The 24,315-nt window shown below is 38.1% G+C and overlaps 2 protein-coding genes across 5 annotated transcripts in view; one reads left to right on the top strand and one right to left on the bottom strand.

The window, feature by feature from the left end:
• Window positions 1-9,404, top strand: part of LOC101863051 (potassium voltage-gated channel subfamily H member 6) — a 270,601-nt gene extending 261,197 nt beyond the window's left edge. For 3 of the 4 annotated variants that reach the window (XM_035972094.1, XM_035972093.1, XM_005107107.3), the window contains exons 14-19: window positions 1,338-1,373; window positions 2,731-2,970; window positions 3,590-3,714; window positions 5,363-5,562; window positions 6,407-6,638; window positions 7,178-9,404. In XM_035972094.1, the coding sequence (XP_035827987.1) occupies window positions 1,338-1,373; window positions 2,731-2,970; window positions 3,590-3,714; window positions 5,363-5,562; window positions 6,407-6,638; window positions 7,178-7,675 (1,331 nt within the window). In that variant the 3' untranslated portion in view covers window positions 7,676-9,404. The remainder of the gene's footprint in view (window positions 1-1,337; window positions 1,374-2,730; window positions 2,971-3,589; window positions 3,715-5,362; window positions 5,563-6,406; window positions 6,639-7,177) is intronic. The other variant, XM_035972095.1, reaches the window with a different exon arrangement.
• A 4,421-nt stretch (window positions 9,405-13,825) lies between these two features.
• LOC101862826 (ELL-associated factor 1) lies at window positions 13,826-22,934 on the bottom strand. The gene is made up of 6 exons (XM_005107106.3): window positions 22,666-22,934; window positions 22,024-22,118; window positions 21,401-21,537; window positions 19,570-19,739; window positions 18,498-18,581; window positions 13,826-17,972 (listed from the first exon to the last, which is right to left on the bottom strand). Exons 1-6 carry the CDS (start codon window positions 22,754-22,756, stop codon window positions 17,878-17,880), a joined length of 672 nt encoding a protein of 223 aa, XP_005107163.1. The 5' UTR covers window positions 22,757-22,934; the 3' UTR covers window positions 13,826-17,877.
• Between the last annotated feature and the right edge of the window lie 1,381 nt (window positions 22,935-24,315).

Genomic DNA, 24,315 nt, shown 5'->3' with positions numbered 1-24,315 from the left:
CAATTACATTATAACCAAGAACAGCTGTTTTCACTCTCACGTTTGAAGTTTGCCCTAAAAGCATGTTGCTGAGGAGGATTGTAAACAATAAACAAGCAAACAAAACTCATATTATTCTAAACATATGAAGAAAATCTGTAGAATAACTTTATTAATAACTAAACAATCATGATTAGCCTATATGCTGACTGTCTATGGTTTTTACCAGTATTGTTTCTTGTTAGAAATAGCTTCATTCGGATTGATACTGTAACAACAAAATAGAGACTAACAATATTTGAGAGAAATATGATAATGTTACTGAAGCATGAATTACTTTTAGAATGCTAGATTGAAAGGGATTGAAAACCAAAGTGAATGTCTATTTTGATACAGTCGTTGAATAATGGGTGGATTTTATTGAGGGTGGTGAGCAGTAATTTTATAATTGTGCTTTGTTCCAAGTAATTGTGAGGGAAAACGTATAGAAATAATGTTTACGACCAGTATGTATGGCCATTTATGTAGTTGTGTTTGTATCTGTAAAAATGAGAGAGAGAGAGCAAGATTAGAATGTAATTGTGCATGTTCCTGTACAGGTTTAACATGTGTATGGCATATAGCCTTAAGGTGGGTTTTTTAAAGAAACCATGTCTTCTGAGAAAAGGGATGAGAAGCAGGGAAAAGCAGAGGAAGTTTATTTTTAGAGAAGTTCAATATAATAAGACATTCAGACAGGAGAAGAATATTGAAGAACCATCTTTGAATAAGAGAACAAATTCAATTCAAGGATGCATCAAAAATATTATGGACTTTCTTTTTTTTATAGCAATTTAACTTTGATTCAAAGCATGTTTGTTGTATACTTGTAGTATTTATTTTTCTTATGTTGCTTGCAGGATATTGAGGTAGTGTTTGGCCGAAAAGTAATTAGTATGCTTATGAGAGTTTAGATTTCCTTTCAATTTTATGACAGCTAAATGAAAATGTAATTGAACTTATTATCAGCTTGCTATAAAAAGAATGTCGCTTTCATGACTGTCAAAATTAGGTTGTTGGGAAATTTGCTGTTGTTATGGAAAGAGGAAAGAAAACTTAATTTTTTTTTGAAAGCTTAAATAGCTTGTATAATTCCTTTCTGAGGCACGCACATGAATTTTTCAGTCCGCACTTGTTTTTCCAACCACTGTATTGCCATCCAGGCCTTGGGATGAGTGTCTCTTTCCATGCTGAAAAATCTGTTGCTGTATGTGTGGTGGTCTGTGAAACTGGAGTACAGTTTTATTTTGTTTATTATTTTTTGCGCCCATGCATGATTTTAATTTAATGCTCATGGTTTCATCCAATCAAATCCCTAGAACTGGCAGCTGACATTCCTGTGATGAACACAGCAGGTGAGAAAAGATCATATGATCCCGCTTGTTTCTTTTTTTCTGCGGTCTCAAAACTGGTAAACAAAGCTTCTCTTTTCTAACCAAAGAACACTGTTTGTCTTCATATACGGTACATATTTTATTAAGCGGTCACTGTTTATAACCTTGTTTTGTCAAGTAGTCACCAACGAAAAAAAAAAAAACAACCTTAAATTTATTTTGAATTTCTGTACAGCCTAATCTTTTCTTTTAAGTCTAAGCTTCATCACAAGTTTAGCACGTGAAGAGATTAAAGATAACACAACAGTGTGGTGGTTGTCCATCTATTCCTTTCTCTCACTGCAAAGTCAACTTGCATTTGTTGGCTGGCATTGGTCGAATTAGTCAACTGTACCATCATTAAGGAACAAAAAAAATGTTGTCCTATACTACTTGCTTTACTAATGCTCAGCTAGTTGAAAATGGTGAACTTTGCTCCATAAGGTTTTCTAACTTTGCTGTGAAGTAGCTCATCTGTAAGGAATACTATTTTGATTCTCGTAGATGTTTGTGAACTGCTGACCTGCGGATTACATTAGATGTCACACCTCCATTGAAATAAGATTCTGAAACCTGTCAATAAGAATGGCAATAAACAGACCGTAAGCTTCTTTCCAAGAGTTTAAAAAAAAGGTCAAAATAGATTTGAACAATGCTTATAATGTGTTTCAGCCCTTCAAAAGTTAGGTTCATTCTGTGTACCAGAATTTCCTCATTATGAGAGTTAATAAGTTCCATTAAATGTAAGTCAGCGTTTTATGTGTCCTTACTTTTTGTTGTTTGTGTGTAATGTGAGCCACGCTATTGATCATTAACATTCATGGTGTTGTTTTACTATGTGTTTAAATGTTATTTATGGCCTTACCAGGTAATTGTATGGCAGACTGCTGTAAAAAGTAATCAGTTTTATGTCTCCAGTAAAAAAAGGTTTGGAAAGTAAAACTCTTGGTTCTGGGTGTGCTATTTTTACTGTACAATTTGCTTAATAATCTACACTGCTTGGAATATTCAGTATCAGATGAAGCATGACAGCAGTGTCCTATGCTATAATAGCAATTTAAAATATTCCATATGAGAGACCATTCTTCTCCCTGTTACTTTTTTGACACCTCACAATCTTTCAACCATTTACTCTTTCCTTAGTCTTTCAGTAGTACTGACCTCTGATGGGATTTCAGCAAGCTAGGGAGATTTTCATTCTTGTTTTAATTTTTATTATAAACAACAAATAGAAAGAAGACCTAAAATTGTGTTGAGTGAGCTGCTTCCAATTTTTACGATTGGCAAGTGACTATAGCCTACTGTGGACTGACTGTATCTGATATTTTTGTTTGAACAGCCGATGAGAGCACCAATGTCCAAGTTTATAGGAACTCTCGACTCCGCCCCCGGAGGTCTCAGGAGGAAACTGCGCAGGACTCCATGGAATACCCGAGTGATGAGGACATCCGAGAAAGTGGAGCTGGCATTCTCGAGTTCACCCCAGCCAAAGCGGGCATGGACATGACACCAGCCAACTTTGACTTTGAAACCAAAGATGAAAAGAAAAGGACTGCTACAGGTCTTTCAAGCTTAGCTGGTAAGGGGATATTTCCTCAGTGTTCTATACTGGGGTTTTCTGTATCTGGCAAAGTGATCATTCCGAGTTGAATACAGTTCTTGAACCTTATTTTTTGCCTTTAATAAACTGTATGTTTGTGCACATAAAATAAAAAGGAATCTAATGCTGGCAAGTAGCCTATGGTTTTTCACTTTGAGAACTTACTAGCATTCCCCAAGATCTTAGAGTCTTTTGACATTTAGGTTGTTGAATTTTGTGTAAATGAGCAATTGAATCGTAATTTTATTATGAGAATGCTCAATAATTTTTTTTCCTTCCTTTTTTGGGCCATGCCATAGACAGCATTGTTGTTTTTTACAAACCTCAGATCAGCTTTGCTGTTTATTTTTGTATTAATTTTAGCTGCTTTGGATACATTTGAGTGCATTTATAAGCTATTCTATGGTAGTGGGCATAATATTTCAGGATTTTTTCTCACCACTAAAGGGAGTCTTCCCTTGGTTAACAATTTATAAAATGTAATCAGTCAGACTGTAGCAAAGTGTGTCAGCAATGAAGCAGCTTCTCCACAGAACGTAATCCCCTCATCTGTTCCCCTCTCAGACCTCAGTAAAACTTTTCCCACTTGTTCCTCCAGCTGGGGCACTGTCAAGTGTCTCCAACACCTTGATGAACGTCGTGTCCAACCGCTACGAGGGAAACAAGAGGAGTCAAGAATTAGCTCCCTTATTGCAGGACCAGAATGCCAGTCCTGAAGCACATGTAAGAAAACTTACTTTTCCCTGACAGGTCGCTGTTGAATTGTAAAAATGGTTCTTAAATTTGTTTAATTTACTACAACAATTGATTTACTGCAGCTGTCAAAAGGGGAAAAGTATTTCTTCATAAGAATTTATTAAGATCATAAAGGAGAGTAAAAGTGCAAATTTATTCATCTTTTTTTTATAAGTATCCCAAAGTCAGGAGTATCTGGAGCTACAGTCTCCACCATACTCTGTGGTGTTTGGGGAGGCTCTTTGGAATGCTTTTCCTTAAAGCTGACCTTGACATGACTCAGCTCAAAATGAAGAAAAGGATTGCCATTAATTCAATTGATTTTATTAAATATTGTAATATCTTCCCTTTCATGTAGATATGTGAGGCAGCGTGGTGAAATCAAGCGCTCGTCAAAATAGTGCCTACAGAAATCGGAGAAATAGGCATTTTTCTGCCAGTTTGGAAATTTTTATAGAATTTTTATTTTTGGCTCAACCTCTTTTATGTCCATTTAAAAAAACGTTTCCATGTGAATTTTACTGAAAAATATTGATTAAAGGCCCAAAATATGTCATTTTTCTGTTTTCAAGGACTCTAGCTTTTGGGGTTACCAAACTTTGGTGGCCATTTTCTCGCTAATTTCACCACTGAAATTAGGGGACCTCACTTCCTTCTATCGCAAATATCTCGAGTTCTTTTCAAGATAGATGGATATTTATTTCATTGAAAGCAAGGCAAATAAATCAGCTTTCAGATGATACCAATAACTCCACATGTCCAAAAATTGACAAGCGCCTGATTCCACCGCGTCGTGACACATATATCCTTGATATTTCTTTATGCTCTTTCCTTTGTGTCTTACATGTCAAATCCCTCAGGAAGAATGGCCGTGAACAGTTCCCTTTACAGATGCTTATCATGCGCATCTTGCCTAGACTTCATGCTTCTATCCTCACCTTTCTCCACTAATTTGTTCTCCGCCTTCCTTTGTCCTTTTTACCCTGCGAAATCCATCTCAGTGTTTTTCTTGTCATCGACTTACTGAATGTTTGTCTGGTCTTTTTCAGCTTCAGCCAGCTGTTTAATACAAAAGGTTTACTTATTGTCTATTGCTACTATTGTCTAACATTTTATATCAGTCCCTCCTCAACTTCTTTTTTCTTCTTGACTATTGTAGTGATATGTTAGAGGGTGGCTAGGTACTGGTTAGCTCTTACTTCTTTTCTCTCCCTCTGTTGTTTGTGTTTATCTATCTTGCTTTTTCCTTGCTCAATATGACCATTGTCATATTCATGTGCTTCTTTTAACTCAACGTCTTTTTCTTTTACAGGTTTTCTTCTTCTTCTCAATTCTATCACGCTTGAAGTCAGGTATCTATCATATACTACGCCATCTTGCTCAGTTCTTCTGTTGGCACCTTTAGCTTCTTCTGTAATGTTGATAGGTTGGCCATATGTCCTGTCTCAGGGCTCTGTGTGTCCTGCATTGCTTGAGGATTGTTCCACAGTGTGGTCCGCTCCTCCACACTGGCATTTTGGTCATTGTACGACAAGTAGTTTAAAACATTTGCACACGTGTTGTTTGAGTAATATGTGTTGTTTTCTTAGTCTGAAACTCAAAATGACATACATGTTTTATCTGATTGTCCATCCAGGCAAGAGGTGCTGCCCTGTCCTGTATGCCCAAGTGCTCGTCCAGTATGACCTTACCCATGTCCAGCACCTCCAGCTACTCGCACTTTGACCCCCAAGGACAGATGATTATGTCCGTGCCAGCCCTCAATCAAGTCGACCCTGGACCATTCAGCCCTTCCTCACCCATGGAGGTGGAACGTAGACTCAATGAGCTCTCTAGGTACAAAGAATTGTTTTGATGCCCATACAATAATGTAATTAATTCAGGACTTTTGAAAACGAATGAGATGGAAATTACAAAATATTAATATTTGTATTTGTTTTACTGTTTTAAGATTGATACTTTGGAGTAACTCTCTGCCTGCGAACCTCTTTGTTCATTCTCTGCGGAACACTTTCGAAGGGGAGAAATCGCTATTTGAATGATTACAAAAGATGGAGGAATTCAAAATCAAAATTGTAAGACAGAAAATGTTGATTATCCTGGTTTTGTATCTCCATTTATTCGTACTAGAAGAGAATACACAGTTGTTGATTCTTGCTATCTCCTTTACCCAGCATGTATCTCCTTTATGGTCCTTTTAGAGAATCTGTTATCTTAACTTACCCGATCTCTGGATTTTCTCTCCTTTCTTTCCATCAAGTATGTATGCTATAGAGATGGTTCACTCTCCTAAAAAGCGTCCACACCAATCTATTCTATACTCGATAATATATTGTCACCACTGTCACTAGTAAAAGAGCTGTTTTAATTGTTTCAAATAGAACTTTTTAAACAATCTTAGCGCACTAACTGCTCTGTACATTGGTGACCCATCCTGGTGAGTTTATAAAACCTACTGTTAATATATTGAATTACAATGTATTTTACGACATGTAATTTGTGAAATACCTCATAAGTGTTGCTATTATTGTAGCACATTTTATTTGTTCCGAGTAATAAAAATGGTATTTGCATTGTTATTTTCTTTTATTGTGAAGATGTAGGAGCCGTCCCACAGATAGGATATATGATTACAAATGAGCATTTTGACATTTTGCCACAATGTTTTCCTTTTCCTCAGACAACTGACCCGATTGGAGCACAAAATGGGCTCGGACATTGCCCTTATCCTCCACGTGCTGCAGGCACAGGGTCACAGTCAGTTCACGACCTCCCCATCCACACCCCCTCCTCCCCCACCCAGAATGGCTGAGACAGATACATTCCCAAGTCCCCCCGCTGCAGATTATCATACCGTCTCTGAGTATCCCTCCCCTCCCCCTAGCTTCCCACCTCCACCCACAAACGATATGGTGAGTTTTTGTTGGAAATTTCCCTTTTATCTAAATTTGTATTAATAACAGTATAATATTAATACAGATGTTTGAAAAGGAAAAAAGTATAGTGAAGCAGAAATCTCTGCTCTATGTAATGTAATTTTCTGGAGGACATATCTTGCAACAAAGGAAAATCAGAATCAGATAATCTTGCACACTTAAGGCAGATAAAGGGTTTAAAGGTGTACTGGTAATAAATCAAAGATTGCATTGTATTTAGTCAGTGAAAAGGAAGTATCTCAATTGCAAGAGGATGCAAAAGATTGAAGAAATTACAAGACTAATTCATTTCCTATTGACTTAAACAACCAACTCTATGGCATTGCTGTTGTGACAGAAATTAATACTTATTATTACCCTTTCTGTTAAGCAGGGTCAAATGAATATGAAGTTATTATTTGATCGTAACAGCAATGATGTGACTTTATAGTAAAGAAGTTCAAACTGCTTCGTGATATTCTGTAAACTTGTAACAGTTATTTTTCTAATCAAACTTTCCCTGTCCTTTTCCTCAGACTGCGGTTGGAGGGATGGATCCTTCATGGTTGCCTCATTCGTCATCCTTGGATAGTTCCATGCCGCCACCTCCCCCTATATCTTCATACCCATTGGCCAGTCATTCCACGTACCCGACAGTGTCTCAACTCCCTGACCCTATCTCGCTCCCAAGCCTCCCCCCCTACGGACTGCCACCATCTAGCCAATCAGGGAGCTCCACTCCGACCTCCTCCAGCCTCTCTATGCTGAGTCAGCTGACCACAATAGACAGAGACAACCAATCACTGGCTTCCACAGCTGATTCTTCTTCTGTTCAGGCTTCAGCTGCAAGCCAATTACCCATTGTGCCTACGCCAACTGAAGGGGACTTCCATCTTCCAGAGGCTTTCCATGACCCGTACCAGCCTCGTATCGCTGGATCATCCGGGGAGACGGAGGGCGCACTGACTCTAGAGCAACGAAGGCAGTATGGTCTCCCTGAAGACTCGGATGATTATAATGACACCCTCGTGTGACACTTTAAATGTTTATATACATTCAAACTCGGACGAATGACTGCAGATGAAGAAAAAGCTAATGATGTGGACACCCAATATATTGTTTCAATCACTTATAAGCACCCAAATACAAATCCGATGCATGGATCCTGTGTACAGCTGTAATAATATAAACAAACCTCAATGTGATCATGTAGTGATATTCACTGTGAGTGGAGTAAGCGAGCACTGATGACTTTCTGTGATAGTTTTCTCTACACGGAGGACACTGCAGGCTGGCCTTAGTCTGAGACAGAGGATATGAGGCACGGCCCAATGCCCTGGTCAACCGGTCTTTGATAAAGCTATATAAAGGTGTATGATTTAATATATTATTCTTTCAAATGTCTACAGAGAGGTTTTGTTTGATGCTGTGGGGCACGTGTTAGCATGATTGAATAGTTTGAGCGCTGTGACTGTTTTAATTTATTCTTCGCATGAGAGGAATACAGGATGTGTGAGTTTATGAGGATGTTCTGAATACAATGAAATCATACTCATTGATAGTTCTTTAAACTGTTCAGGTTATCTTAACTTATACACATCTTATTACGGTTGTGAAGGCATAGTTACCCATGATACGTTTTGTCTGTAGATTGTTTTGAATAATGTGTAGGATCATATTTACTTGCTCATCCATGAATTGCACCTCACTTCAATGACATTGTTGGCGACTTTGATTCTTTTGGCAACCCAATGCTCATGTTCACTGACTGCTTCACAAGAGCTAGGATAGAGAGCTGCCAGTTTTTATGATAAAGCATGTTGTCCATATCATCTGAATGGTTAAAAATCTGTTACAAAACTGCAGCAAAATATTTGTGAAAAGTTAGCCATTTTTTTTTCGTGGCAGAAATGTTAGTTTTTATATTTTTATAATGCATTGTTGATAAACGCCCTACTACTGTCACCATTTCATCGCAAGAGGGAGGTTGTGGAAAATGTCTCAGTGATTTATTCATGACTGATGATAGATTCCGCGCATTTTGTTAAAACTTTTATTGGGGCCACAGAATGTTGAGTGCCAAAGAATCTAGAAATGTCAATGTTTAGATGGTAACAATTTGCTAAAACTTTTTGTCCATGGTCCTCTCAAAGCTCCAATTGTCTTCTCATAGTTTGTAAATGGGATGGGATAACTGATGTACACATGTATATGTGCTCTTGTTCATATTGTGTGCCTAAAATGGGTACAGAGACAAATGTTCCAGTTGATTTTTTAAATCAATGATGCTTGTATGTCTATGTCAATGCCTTTGTTTTGGCTGGTCCTACTGGGTTGGGTTTTTTTTCCCGATTGTATCAATCTTTTCGAACAAAAATTGGGCCACTTTATAAAGGCTGCACACGTTTAGTTGGTCTTCTCTCGCATCTTTTTTTAGCACTAAAGCCACAATGTTCTCAACTCTTTCATGATTATTTAAAAGATCATATTGCAGCCTGGGAAAGTGAGCAACAATACATACAAATCAGGGGAAGAAAAATGTCTATTCTATTCTCGTTCATTGTGATTTGAACAAAATGATGTGTCACAACGTGGTGGAATCAGGCGCTCGTCAATTTTTGGGCATATAAAGCTATTGGAATCATCTTACCGTGTTCATTTGAATTGCTTTTAGAAGAAAAAAAAAGAACCTGTCTATCTTGAATAGATGTCAAGATATGTGCCTATGAATGAAGTGGGAATTACCTTATGTCAGAAGTAAAATTAGCAAGAAAATGGAGGCCAAAATGTGGTGAATTCCAAAGCTTGAGAGTATTAGGATACTGCAAATTTACATTTTTTGAATCTTTGGTCAGCATTTCTCCGGTAAATCCTTATAGAAAGTGTTTAAATGGACATAAAAAGTGTGGATCATAGCCTTGATTTTATTAACCCTGGAAGCACACAGGCCCTTTATAAAGGGCATGAGCCTGGCTACCTGGGAAGCGCACTGGCCCTATATATAGGGTTGACCTACTTTGACCGGGAAGCGCGCAGGCCCTATATAAAGGGCATAGACGCTGACCTTTTACAATGGAAAATTTCAGTATTTCTTATTTTGGAAAATGACGTAGTAAATTACAAGTCAAAGCTATAAATAGTGATCAATGACTTTGCAAGTTATCTTGATCTCGTAGAGCGTCTCTTGGTCGAGATATCGATCGATAAAGTGACGCGGTCCAGCTGAGCGACTACACGCTATGTGTTATCACTTGTTTCGCCGTGCTGATATACTAATTGTTGAATTTATCACCTTTTGCGCTTTGTTTGTATTTATTTGATCGCTTATTATTTTTTAAAGTCTCATTCTATCAGCTTTAAGAAAAGACATGGTCTTTTATTATCTGTTGAGCCGTAAATGGTCATGTTTCAGTAACAGGTATACATCTCGGGTATCTCAGCTGGTATCCCCCCCCCCCCCCCCCCCCCCCCGCCAAACCCCCATGTTTACAACATTGGTCGTGGCGGTGGGGCATTTTTGACAGGTTACTTCCGGTGAAACGCTGAGCGCTTCTAGGGTTAATTTGACGGGCACCTAATTTCCCCATGATGCCTCACATATGGTTGCAGTGTCTCCAACTAAAAATAGGAATTTGAAGTGGCAACATTAACCTCTTCACAAGAGGGAAAACATTCAATTTTTGAATCAAATGAAACTAGATTGCAACTCCTTTCTTTAGGGAGGGGATCGGGCAAGATTTATGTTGGCATGGGACATGTCTTTAGTGATACAGAAAATGTCTGCAAATTCAAAGAAAGATAAACATTTTTACACATTAAAAGAAATTCTTTTATCTAGACTGGCCTTATTTCTGTGAACATCTAATTAGTTTTAAGTCGCAGAATTAAGGAGGGGGAGTGGACTTGATTATGAAATTGAGAATGTTTCTTTTCAGCTTTTATCATGTCATCTTCTGTTTTGTGGGAACATTAACATTTGTATGCTGTTACATCAATTTTTCATGTCTCCAGCCCTATCAATACATTATTTAGATTTGTCATTATATTTACACAAATCTGACTAATATGTAAGATTTGTGGATGTTCAAGCAATATAGACGATTTGATACCAAATCTGAGAAAATTCAGACGCTCTGTAAATCAATCACCACGTGTCTTCATGGCAGAAATTACATATCTTGAAGCCAATGTCTGTAAACAAACTGGTTGTCAAGCTTCTAATTGAATGAAACTGTTATACAATGCTATGTAACTTGATGAGGATTTTTTTTCTCAGATATGTGTGTAAGGTGGAAGTTACCCTATGGAGTGGTCCACTCATCTCTCCTTTGTTAATTCTGGGAATTTGGTTTTTATTTCTACGAGTTCGGTATGTGTTTGCTGTGCTACTGGCCACTGATGCTAGTACTTTATTTATCTCTCTGAATGGTTTTGTACAAAATGAGTTTCCCCTTTTAATCTTTCCATGTATCGCAGAATGACGCATTACTAGGATTTTATACTGCATTCGCCTTTTTGGGGTTTAGGAATGAGCCGAAGATGGGGAAAAAAACTAAGCAAAATTAAACAAATGGCAGTTAAGAGCAGCCTGCTCTAAGTAGACCAGCTATAACAGCTCTTGTAAATTAGAGAAATATCTCTGTCTTAATCCCAGTTTTTGAATATTTAATTTAATGCGACTATGATAAAACTAGCTTAAAACAGGTCCAAAAGTTAAATGCTTGAAGCTTTTCGAACTGGACTCTTCTGAAGTCTATGGTTTTTCATAAAACTTTTCTTTTTTTTAAACTTTCAAGACACAAGTGTACCTGTATTTAATTGCGTGTTCTGTGCACTGACTTCATACCTGAATTGACATGTTTGTAACTGCAGAGCAACAATAATTTATAGTATTACCATTGTGTTTCAGCTTGAGCGATGCTGTTGAATCATTCTTGACAGTGTGTTCAGTTTCTGCCTGGGTGGGAATGAGCCATGTGTTCAGTTGATACCAGTGCAAGAGGGATTAATCAATGCAATTTCCTGTTTCTGTTGGGGTTTTTTTTTTTGGTCTCGTTCTTGTTCGCCTCTACTATTTAAGTCCGCATCTGATCACTGCCCGCTCTTCATCCTCATCACACACCTTCAGTATGCTCCACACAGTCTGTACTGGTAGCTATGGTGGACGTGGTCATTCACATATCACACTTCGTCTCATCTCAAGTGGGTTCATACTTATCATCTAAGCTTGACTGTGTCACATCAAACTGTGGTCTTTTTCTCTATACGTAGCGCTTCCTATGCAAAAATAGATTTAAAGACTTCAGAGATTCAGTGCTTGTCTTGTGTATATAGAACTTTATACCAATTTGTGGTTTCTCTTTCTTTTGTATGGGCCTTGGTCCTGTTATTGTCTACTTGTGTACATTTATTTCTTCACACACCATGCTAAGTTTTATAGGTGAAAATGTTTTCCATTGTTGATAAGCAGAAATTCTTTCATATTGTGAATAATGGTTAAGAAACTGTGAATTTGTTCAACCGTTTAATGACTGAAATAAAAAATGTTCACACGAACTTGTTTGTTATTAGTGATAGCTCATAATAAATTTTGTTTTTAATCAGAGTACTTGGATTTGAACAAGGCTTCCTGATCAGAACATTTCCAGCTGTAAACATTGATTTCTTTCACTTTCACCAACTCATAAGGAGACTGCAAGACTACATTACTGCCATAGCAATGTAGTCAGCAGTATTTTCATTTGTTTATGAAAGTGGAGAGTGAGAGCAAAAGTTTGTTCGTTTGTTTTAGTTTTAGTAGAGGTTCTACGGTGCTCGCAACTTCATAAGGTCATATGAGCGCTAGTAGATTTAGAGTTGTTACAAGAGAGTAACAAACATAAAAAGGAGGGGAGATAAGGACGATAGATGTTTGATAGGAAAGAAGAAGCAGACCACACCAGAGCACCCGCCAACCATGTACAGTAAGAGTTTTACGGCCCTTGCAACACAAAGAAGTCAAAACATGCAGAAGATAAGAGCACCCACCTACTACTACTACCCACTCAAATCATTTTTTCACATCGCTTCTCTCCCAAGCACTGCATTGATTCATCATAACAGGTCTCGCCCATAATTGGAAGACATTTTATTAGAAATAAAAGAAACAAACGTAATGATGAAATAAAATCGAGTTTAAACAATTTGACTGTAGTAACAGAACCCACACCTATTGAAGTACCAAAAGGCCCAGGTTCTTTTTTTTTTAGTTTTAATAAGTTTTACGGCACTTGCAACACAATAGGGTCATATAAGTGCTGGAGATTAGAGGTGTTACAAGAGAGTAACAAACACAAAAAAGAAGAGAGATCAGGACGATAGATGCTTGGTAGGAAAGAAGGAGCAAACCACACCAAAGCACCCGCCAACCACAAACTCATTTTTGTTTGTTTTAGCAAGAGTTTTATGGCACTTGCAACACAATGAGGACGTTTAAGTGCCAAAGATTAGAGGTGTTACAAGTAAAAGAGAGTAACAAACATAAAAAAGAAGGAGAGATCAAGACAATAAAGAAGAAGTTTCATAAGAGTTTTACGGCACTTGCAACACAATAAGGTCATATATGTGCCGAAGAACAGATGTGTTGCAAGAGAGTAACATACACAAAAAAGGCGGAGGAGAGATAAGGACGATATATGTTTGAGAGGAAAAAAGGAGAAAACCACACCAGCGCACCCACCAACCACCCACATCAAGGCGATAGATGTTTTATAGGAAAGAAGGAGCAAACCACACCAGAGCACCCACCAACCACCATCAGGCCCAGCTTTACAAAATAATTCTGCGCACAAACCCTTCTCAGGAAACAACAATGCCACCTGGTCGAGAATTCTCTCTTGCACAACTATTATTATCAAAGAGCTCATTTACACAGTAACAAAATCCTTTTTGTTTTTAGTAAGAGTTTTACGGCACTTGCAACACAAATAAGGTCATATAAGTGCCAAAGATTAGAGGTGTTACAAGAGAGTAACAAACACAAAGTAGTAGAAGGAGGGGAGATAAGGACGATAGATGTTTGATAGGAAAGAAGGAGCAAACCACCCCAGAGCACCCACCAACCAACCACACACAGTAACAAAAGATTTATGCAACTTTGTAAAAAGACAGAACACAACATGCAAATTGAGGCACAAGAATCAACAGATCATCATAACATTCTTTATTATGACAAAGTCTTACACTGTTCTGATACACTCGCTCACTTCTGTCATTGTACAAACGCACAAACAACGTATGTTTTCACGAAGAAAAAAAAAAGTCATCATCACTGCACATTGTCGAAGGAGCTTACAGCACAGCTTTCATATCAGCTACACACTCTGTGTCAAGTCTATGTATATGACTGACATTCACAAGCACCACATAACACATCAAACAGCACACACCAATCATTTCTTGCTTCAGAATTATGCCACAACCACTTTAATTGACATTCACAGTGACCATATTGGAACATTATGAAGGGGAATGGGCCAGTACCAAATTGAGCTTGAAGTGACACAAAAATATGACTTAGTTTGTTTTTTCCTTTCTTCACCAGTCCCCTCTTCACGTCAACCTCTATGCAAGTTGATATAATTCCACAAACAAAATTTCAGAAACAAATCCTACATGTATCCTTCAATTCACTTTGGCAGTTTGTAAGAAAGATGATTTCCAAAAAAAGATGACATACAGTTTGAAACAATTTTCTCTCAGCTATGAAAGGTGTAAAACTTCTCGACATCAAAGTAATTTTTTATTTCAATTTGATTTTTTTTAATTGATTCTTGGGCAATTTTTTTCAAAGATTCTCATAAAAAAAAGCTCAGTAAATTATTTTTTTATACCTTCCCTACATCATAACAGGTAAGGATGAGGTTTATGAATATGCTTTTACACAAGGTCATTAAAATAGCAAGCAGAGATGGACCTCTATAATATGCTGATCAAAACCACCAGCATTCACTCATGGTAAATCGCAAGAAGAAACAAGACAAGCCTTTCCTAAGTGTCCATCAGTACTGTTCCTTTCTGGAAAAAACTTTCTAAAGTCTGAAAAGTATCTTTAGGAATACAAGATCAGAACACCTAGTCCAAAAGAACTTCTTTGAAGACAGGAGGCAGGGAAAAGTAGGGAACAAAACAAAGTTTCATATAAGTATTGAACATGTCTTACAGTCTCGTAGTTCTCTCCACAAATTCCAAAAAGGTAATAGTGATCATATTTTTTATTTGTAATTACATGCTTTTAGCCTGGACTACAAATAACTGTTTAGTCTTATTCTTCCTCTAATGCAAATGCTATGGTATTGGAGAGCAATGGTTTTGACAGAGCAATGTAGTCATCTTGAAGCAAGTACATGAGAAAGTTTCCAACTAAGCCATACCAGGGCGTGACTGCTTTGAGAGCCCGAAAAAGTTCATACATCTAGACAAAAACATATATGGCAACACAAGGAAACAAAACGAGAAATATGAGGTACTTTGTCAAAAAAGTATATCGAAATCTTCGACTACTTGGAAATCAGTTTGACGACAAGCATTGATCAAAATAAAAGTGTTCCAGCAACTACTATAATGTTCTATTCAAAGAAGTTGCTGATTGATTTTAGAACTTTGTAAATGTTAACATTATCAATACAAGATGTCATCTACCACTGCTGACTTTCATCGACATTCTTAAAATCTAGTCGCACCAGTGTATCGGAATGTAAAACGAGCCCAGAGTACTAGAATGCAGTTATACACATTCAAATAAGATGACATTGTACCATAAGTGATCATCGCTCTATCACAGATTTTATGAGAAGTGAAAAAGAAGACCTCACATGACTGTGCATACAGTCGACACTTCAGGCAGATCTATGTATACGGCACAAAGGAATGAAAAAAAAAAAACAGGTGTTCTAACATGCTGTCACAGCTCCCAGTACATAGGCACTTCAGTTCATGCATCAATCACAGTCACACAACGTTTAGTCTGACACGCAACATAGAAAGGTTTCAAGATCGTACCATGTTTGAAAATAAATACCAAAAACGATGAAGGTATCTGTCATCGAGACATTTTATGTGGCAAGTTGGCACGATAACTGCCACATTTGGCTTAAAGGCGCAGGGAATCAGCACATACGAAGAAGAAGAAGAACTGAAACCCCTTACATATGGGGTTGAAAAACAAACCCAATCTATGGGACTTTTTAAATCCTCACCCTGTGAAGACTGTCACTCTTTGTACATTAAAACCTTTTACACACCATGATAAAAGAATGCTGAGCAAAAAGAAGGGTGAAATAGCTGAAGGATAAAAAATACAACAAGAGCTATCAACATTGCCCTTCCATCATTCCCAGTCCATTCAACATTTTCATTTGTCCTTACCCTAAACATTATTACAATGAGAAATGCCTCAATATATCAAACCCTGGTGATTCTCTCCGGTCTGTTAATTCCCCTCTCATGCCATGACAGTTCAACGATTTAATGAACTGACAGATTCACCATGCATAAAGTGATACACATCATCAGACACACAATTCAACATACATGCTTTGACTAAATGAAGACAGTCCTGCATATGGGTCCTGTAACACAATTTAAATGTTCAAAACTTGTTGAGAGGATAAAAAGTACATACATGATGTACATGACAAATTCAGTGACAGTGGTTATTATCTATAGGTAAAAAAAGCACTTACATCCTAAAATAAACCATTTCGTATGAACGAATTAAACCAGAAAGTATACTGAAATTAAATATTTATCTCAAGAGAAATTACCCTTCTTTTAGGACCATTTTAGTGACTTTCTTCAATTAACTTTCAACCGCATTGTCATGATGTACAGCAAAAATTGTATGGCTGGCTGTCCAATCACAATCTTTTTAATGCAGCATTATGTTCCAGATCTTATAGAGCATCATCAGCTCATGCATACACACAACAGCAAAAAACTCATGCATACAAACAACGGCAAAAACCGCAATCACACAAAATGAGATAAATACCCAATTGCAATCAAGGCAAAAGCTACAGCACGATTTTGGCCGTCATAGAGAGGCCGGTTGGAAAGACGAAAAGTTACTTGGATTTCCACTCAGTTTTGCATAAAAACCAAGAGGAAAGCTCCACCAGAGGTAACTGCTAGAACTGTGAGGAGACTAGGCCACAGTCTCGGACAACACGGAATTGAGGACTGCATCTGCTACATGCAGGCTGTTAGTATACCAAGTGATCCTCCACAGAGGGACACTTCTACATTTAATCGTCAAAAAAAAAAAGACTGCAATAGATGGGAGGTCTCCAGAGGAAGAATGTCGTGTACAATGGCTACAAGAAAAAAGCAACTATTATGTAGCCAAGTGGATATATAAAACAGACCGGATATCTACATTAAGGCCAAAAACAGGATATTTTCTCAAAGCCCTCCCCAAAAAGTGAAGTTTGCTGAGAAAAAACAGGAGTCACTTCAACTCCAGTAGATTAATTCCTTATCCCGGAAAGCCCCTCCCAGTAGCTTGCGGTCAGAACCCCTGTGCCAGTGAGCCGCTGGCAGCGGTTCAGTTACATTCCTTTACAACAACTTCTACGTTATGTTAATTTTCAGCAATAGTCGACAAAAGGTCTTCCCTGCTGATAGTTCTTTGATTAGGTGAAGATCAATCAGAATAGGTTCATCATATGTTTTGTTTAATTACAAATTTAGTGATACATACCCCACTCTCAGGTTGTGTGCCAAAAGAGGGCTCTGGCAGAGTGGGGAAAACTCCCTCCGGAAATAAAGAGTTAAGATCATGAAGTAAATTGACAGTTACAAAAAAAAAATAGGAACAGAAAACCCCAATGGATTAGCTTGAAGAAATTAAGACATATACAGCTACGTGCATGGCATGTCTTACTAATGCATTATATCACGTCATTCACCATCGATGGCCATATGGTCTGACAATTGCAATAAGAAAAAAAATCTGGTTTTACGCAAAACCATTCAGGGAGTGTCCAAAAGCAAATAAACTTGGGACAATCCTAAATATTCAGGGTACTTGGTAGTTCCGATAAAGCAAAACCAAATCCGCACAGGGAAGTAGGCGTGACTCAGGACCACAATATATATACATATTAGTGGAAGACAAAACACAACGGGTTTACAGAGCTTCAAGCAGAAAGCCATGAGATCCACCGGAGAACATCCACTGCTATGAGATCAGACGCGTTCAGTCGCTGTCACTGTCACTACCAGACTCGCTGAGGGCAAGATCGTCATCCAGAACTCCAAACTGGCGCATCTGTCCAGGAGGTTGAGATGGGACTGAGGGGAATAAAATACAGTTGAATAAACATTCGAGACGAAAGCTTGGCAACTGTCATATCATTCCACTTTCAATTTCAAACACTCAAATCCTCTTCTGAAAGTGAGAACTAAGCAGCCCTTTGATGAAATGAACAGGCAGTTGGCACACAAATTTTGAAGTTATCACACTAAGCTTTCATAAATTCTACAGCATACATGCTATTCATCTTGTCCGAATTATCAAAGTTTACTATCTATACTTTTCATTTTTAATCTGTTTTATAGAGTATATCAGTCTGTGCCGAACATTTAAAAAGAGAAAATAGGTAACTTAATTACACATGTCATTGTGCAGTTCTAAAAAAGTTAGGACGGTGTAGCTGCAAGCACAAAAAATTGGGCCAAATGTGTTAAACTGACTTCTCTAATACTTTTTTATCATCATCCTTCCAACCCCCAGCCTTTAAGAATAAAGAAAAACTATCACTGAATGTGTTGAACCACTTTCAACTCTATTTTACTACAGAAACGCCCGGTATTCACCTTTCTTACTCGAGGTAGCCTTTGGTGCTTCATCTTCATCAGAGCTATCAGTTATTTCTCCAACAAGGGCGATATCCTCTGCACCTGAAATTTTAAAATATAAAAATTAATTCTCCAAATGAAATATACAGCCAGACTCTTATTAAACTTCACTTCTAGTACTAGCAGAATGAAAGTAATGACAACTAGATAGCAATTTGCAACATGCTCAGTTCATCTCACCACATTCCTGTGAAGTTCATGCACACCACAGCATAAACAAAACAACAGCAAAAACTATGACCAGACTTCAAGGAACAAATAATACATTCCGCTCTTAAGAAATTTCAACTGCAGTCCTGGGAGGTACTGGGTAAATTGAGTTCAGCTACTTTGCCAGCACAAGACTTTGAATACTGCCTGTACCCGTAAAAGATTTACATCAGAGGCTAAAGTTGTAAGTTTGGTGTCTCGCCTGCAGCCTTTTTTTAATCAGCACGCACAACACTCCTCCTCCTCCCCCCCCCTTCCCATTTCACACACTCAGTACACACAACAGGACTCATACCACAAGCCTAATGTACTGCACGTTGGTGACTTTTTTTCTTTTTTTTTTTCTGTATGTGTGTGTGTGGAGGAGGGGGGTGGAAGAGGCCAGCAAAAGCTGTCAAATGCCTTTGGCTGCTTTCAAATCTGATAAATACTAGAGATACAAAATGCAAGTGTGTATGTGTGTGGGGGGGGGGGGGGGCGGTTGGGTTGTACATGTGCACATGTATGTGTGGCCTGCTAGCCCAGCTCAGTTTCAATGGCACAGCATCCACTGTACTAGACATTTGGTGCCAGCACCTCCACAGTAATCTACACCTGGTGCAGGGAATGAGAAAGCCTACTGTAGTACCAGGTACTAGGTACCAGTGTCTGCCAAGCCCTAGTCAATGCGATCATTCATGACAAAGATGGAATTACAACTTTTAAACACAAAGAAAAGAAATCGCAAATAACTCAAACTAACCAGTAAACTTTTACTTTTACAGCTAAACAAAACCTCAGTACATTTCAAATCAAAGTTTCACAAGACAAGCTTACTCACCCTTCGAGACTTCACTGTGAATGGGAGTGATGGAGAAGTTATCTCCCTCAGGCGAGTTCTTCTGACTAGGTTTGACCTTGGAAGGTGTGGAGGAAGACGTACTGCTCTTTTTTTCCACAGGGGTGACACGCCCTGTGCTGTGCTGCAAGGCTCTGCTACTGCTTTCCTGCCTGGGAAAGACGAGAAATTTGGTAAAAAATTAACAAGAATTTTAAAAAGCTTAACTTGTTAGAACAGGGAATGGAGTGTTGCCCTTAGAGTCATTCTGTGAATTTTCAGGAGGCCAGGATATCACATGAACAACATTGGGAAAATCCAAGAAAAAATCTCACATTTATGATACACATCTTGCTAAGCTTATAATTAATGAAGGTAAACATTTGATGACAAATGATTTCAAAAACTGAAAGGCAGACCTTCTCACACTGACTGCAATGCAGCTTGTTTTTTGGGGCTTTTTTTTAGTTTAAAAAAAGCACATTAACAAAATATGGCCATTTACTACTGAGATAAAAACAAGAATTTAAAAATGCCAGACGGAGAGTAATCAAAAAGAACTATCACCCCTCTCCAATCATCTGTTCTCCACCAAAGCGTGGTAATAAATGCTGTACTTTTATTGTATTTTGTAATAACTATTCAACGAAAAATGTAATTCAATTTTAGTAGGAGTTTTACACACTTGCAAGACAAAAAGGTCATATAAGTGCCGAAGATTAGAGGTGTTACAAGAGAGTAACAAACACACAAAAGAAGGAGAGATAGAGACGATAGATTTTTTATGGGAAAGAACGAGCAAACCACACCAGAGCACTCGCCAACCACCCACCGAAAAGTGTACGCCCTGTCATTTATCACAAAATATGACAATGAAAATGAGCAGAAGATAGGTATACAGTAAAACTTTTACTAAAACTTTTACTAAAAGCCTGGTACACAAGAACTTCTCAGGATCAGAAAATGTGTTTGTGTTAAGCAGATTTTCTCTTAAGCTGACAGCTAATAAAAAGAACAAAAAGAGTTCATTTTTAGTTTTAGTTAATAACACACGCAGAGCTTTGGAAACTGAAAAATGGGAAACATCATTATCAACCTCAGAATTACGCCATGACCACACAAAATGAGGTTCAAGGGCAGCTGCTTACTTGATGAGTTTTCCACACGCTACTCACTTTAAGAACAAAAACAAATGACAAAACATGGAATTGATAAATCAAAGGTCTATACTACACATTATAATGAAGAACTTTAAAAGGAAGGTTTCCATCAAACTAGCAAACTAAAGGTGACTGGCAGCTTCCCAGTATCTTATTTCCCTCCCACGAAACAAGGGTGGGGTGGGAAGGGGGGAGGGGGGATATAGGGGAGATTATATTGTCTTAGCCTACAGAACACACGTTATGTGACATGTCTTGACAACATTAGGCAACTGTGAGCAAAAAAAAACGAAAAGGAAAGTGGAATTGTCAGATGAAAAAAGAATGATCAAACAGCACAAAATTCTTTTGTCTTAGTTTTAGTTTAGTTTTGAAGTACGGCTATGGTCAGGCTAGTCGCCTATCAGCCGTTCGTTGCTTTCATTGCTTTTTCCTTCCTGCTCGTTGTTTTCACACTCTGTTATCTGTAGGCTGGTGTTCATGGATCTGGCAGTTTGAAACCAGTCTAGGTTCATGGAGAATTTATGTGCCTTCCAGACCATGTCAACCCTATTCTTGAAATTGGCTGGAATTTTTATATCATCCTAAAGGAAGTTGCAATGCATAGAATAAAGAAGGAGGATTTGAAATCCTTTCGACTCAAATTGCTTCACGTTAAACAAAAACTACCGTACCTGGTTTTCTTGACAGCTATTTTACTGGTCAGCTTCTCCAGAGTGTACGTGCCTTTTTCATGATCAATTATGAGAACACATTCTTTCATTAATGGTTGCTTGTTACCCTTGAAAACAGTGTGGGATGTACCAGAACTCTGAAAATAAACAACATTGTAATTTAATCACCTGGTATAAAATGAACTATTTTTTAATGTAATAAATCAAATTACAGGAACAAATGCCCACATCAGGTCAACAAAATGGCAAGACTACCCTGGTTAATATTAATAAGGATAATTATAAACTTTCGGGAGAAAAACAATAGATACCACAATAAACAAGCAACGACACCCCTGTAGCAACGACAATGTAAGAAATTAAAAATCAGAGGATTGCTATTGAGAATACTCAACACCAGATAAAGAATGTGTATCTACAAACAACAGAAAACATTTTTTTTTTCTTCCCTCCCGTTATTCATTATTCATTACTGCTCAAGTAACTGAACATTGTAGAGCTACTATCACACATACGGTCAGTAGCAGCTTGAAAAATTTTTAAGAGACGAAAAGTCCTGTTGAAAAAATACATCACCTGCTATAAATCCCCCCCCCACAATATACACAAAACAAAGCAGTCACCTCCACATGTGGCACTGTCACCGTGACTTGATTTCCCTTGCCCACCTCCACGCAGGCTTCCTGGCTGGTGTCCACGGACGCTGGTTTAAAGTCATCTGAAAAGAAAAAGCAAAAACATTGTCATTGACAAATAATTTATAACATAGATTCTAGATCTAAATCTAGATCTACATAAATATATCAGTCTGACTTCAAATCAAATTCACATGATATAAAATAAACCACACATTACCACGATACTTCGAAAAATAACAATCAACTCGGTAAATTTTTACTTTAAAGCACAGAGCTGAGCTGTCCAGCGTATGTTCTCTGAAAGTAAGTGGGCTACCACATACTCACCACTCAGTTTAGAACTTCAATATTAATTATTTTAAAATTTTAATGTCACGACAATGGGACATGATGATGAGACGAGAGTCCATCAGCACTGAGACATCATCATGCATGAAACTGCTGTCCTGGCTAATGTCATGAGCTTAGCCAAAAAGCACTGCTGACAGTAGGAAAGCACTACTGACAGTAGGAACGCACACCCTCTGGCATTGAAGAACAAGAGGATAGAATTACAGTAGCCTACTGTACTTTTTCATCGATCTGTAGGCCTAGAGTCTACTGCTGCGTATCAGTATCTTGACTTACACCGTATGGAGTGAAATCCTACTTTCGAGTTCGGATCAAAGCTGTTCCCCAATTTCAACTTGTGAACATCGTTGTCAACTGGTAATGACATTCCTAATAAAAAGCGTACGATATGGTGAAGAGTAGAATCCGCTCTCGAGAATGAAAAATAAGTCAGCAACAACTCTTCCTTTCCATCTGTTACGGTTAACCAGCCTCACTCAGCAGAAGTTCTCTTTCCTCAACTCACTCATGCAACAAAAAACTAAACTCTCCACACTGAAGACTTGCACGCACACCAGTGCAACTTTTGCAGTGCGCAAAAGATTTGCTTTTCATGGATGCCAGGTATATTATATTTCACCGCACCTCGCTACGAAATTTATTAAAATTCGGACAAAATAAAACAAATATCCCCTCCCCCCCCTCCCCCCCCCCTCCCCCCTCCCTCCCCCCACACAAACATTTTTTAACCCAATCTTTTAGACTCTTGAGAAGATATGATTTCTTCTAAGAAAAAAATGCTTTTTATTCCTCTTCATCATCCTCATTGTCAATCACATAAATTAATGTAATGTTCGGAGGGGATTGTTTTTCGTTAGTGTTTGAAGGTGGCTCGCGACTGTACGTATAAAGTCATAATATGAGAGCGCTCGCGGGACTCATTTAAAGAATTTTCAGTTTGGTAGGAATTAATTTGGAATTTTTGCTTGGGTGGTGGCCGAAGCCTATACACTCTTAGCGATTTATAGGACAACCAAGGCGATCTTTAATGTGCGCAACTTGCACACGGGCCTCCGGGATTTTTCCGTCCTTATCCGAATAGGCAAGGTGTTAGTTAGATCTTACCTACCCTTGGTGTTTTCTTGTACGCTAAGTGCCTACCCTAAGATCACGAGTGTGGCTGAAAGACAGCAGTAATTTAAGAAGGCGCCAATTGGTAGCAGTCAAGGAGTTTACAGTAAATAAGCTCCGTATTGGTACCGTAGCAGTAGAAAGGCTAAAAAAGAGCCAGGAGCCCAGAAGAGGCGGCAGAAAGTGAAGACGAAAGCAGACAATAGAAAAAGTTTAGAGAACAGGAAAAAGAGGTAAAAAAAAGAAAAATTTAGAAGAAAAAAAATTCCGTCGCTAGGACTATCAGGTTTCAAACACAGGACCCAATTGAATGCGCAGAGGTGAAAACCGTACTTCTAGATCACGACAGCCCCCCTGAAGGAGGGTCCCTCTACTTAAGCTAAATGAATATTCAGTTCTCCAAATGACTTCAATCTTTTTGTTGAGGTTGATTCTATATGCTGTTTCTTTTGTAATAATAAGGTTGAAAACTAACGCTGCTCGTCTTCAAGGGAGATCAGAACAGCAGAATAACAACCGAAAATAGAGGGATTTGTTGAAAAAGAAAAAAACAACAACAAAACTGTTTCCCGGGTCCAGCTACGTTTGGGAACATAATTATAACTTGCCCCAAACAAAGCCCTGGAAGTTTTGACTGGTTGCACAATGTGCAGCAGTGAAATTGAAATGACGTCTTGAAGGCGTAATCCAATTCGGTTTGAAAATTGCCAAACTGGCAATTTTACATTTTTTGTCAAATTCAAGAAACGCAAGAGAGAAAGAAACAAAACAAAAGTAGCATTTTTATAACTTTTGGGGGCTGGGGGGGGGGGGGGT

Source organism: Aplysia californica, unplaced genomic scaffold (genome assembly GCF_000002075.1).
Source record: "Aplysia californica isolate F4 #8 unplaced genomic scaffold, AplCal3.0 scaffold00576, whole genome shotgun sequence".
NCBI lineage: Eukaryota > Metazoa > Mollusca > Gastropoda > Aplysiida > Aplysiidae > Aplysia > Aplysia californica.
Note: the sequence above shows the minus strand (reverse complement) of the source record. Positions and strands in the feature narration are given on the sequence as shown.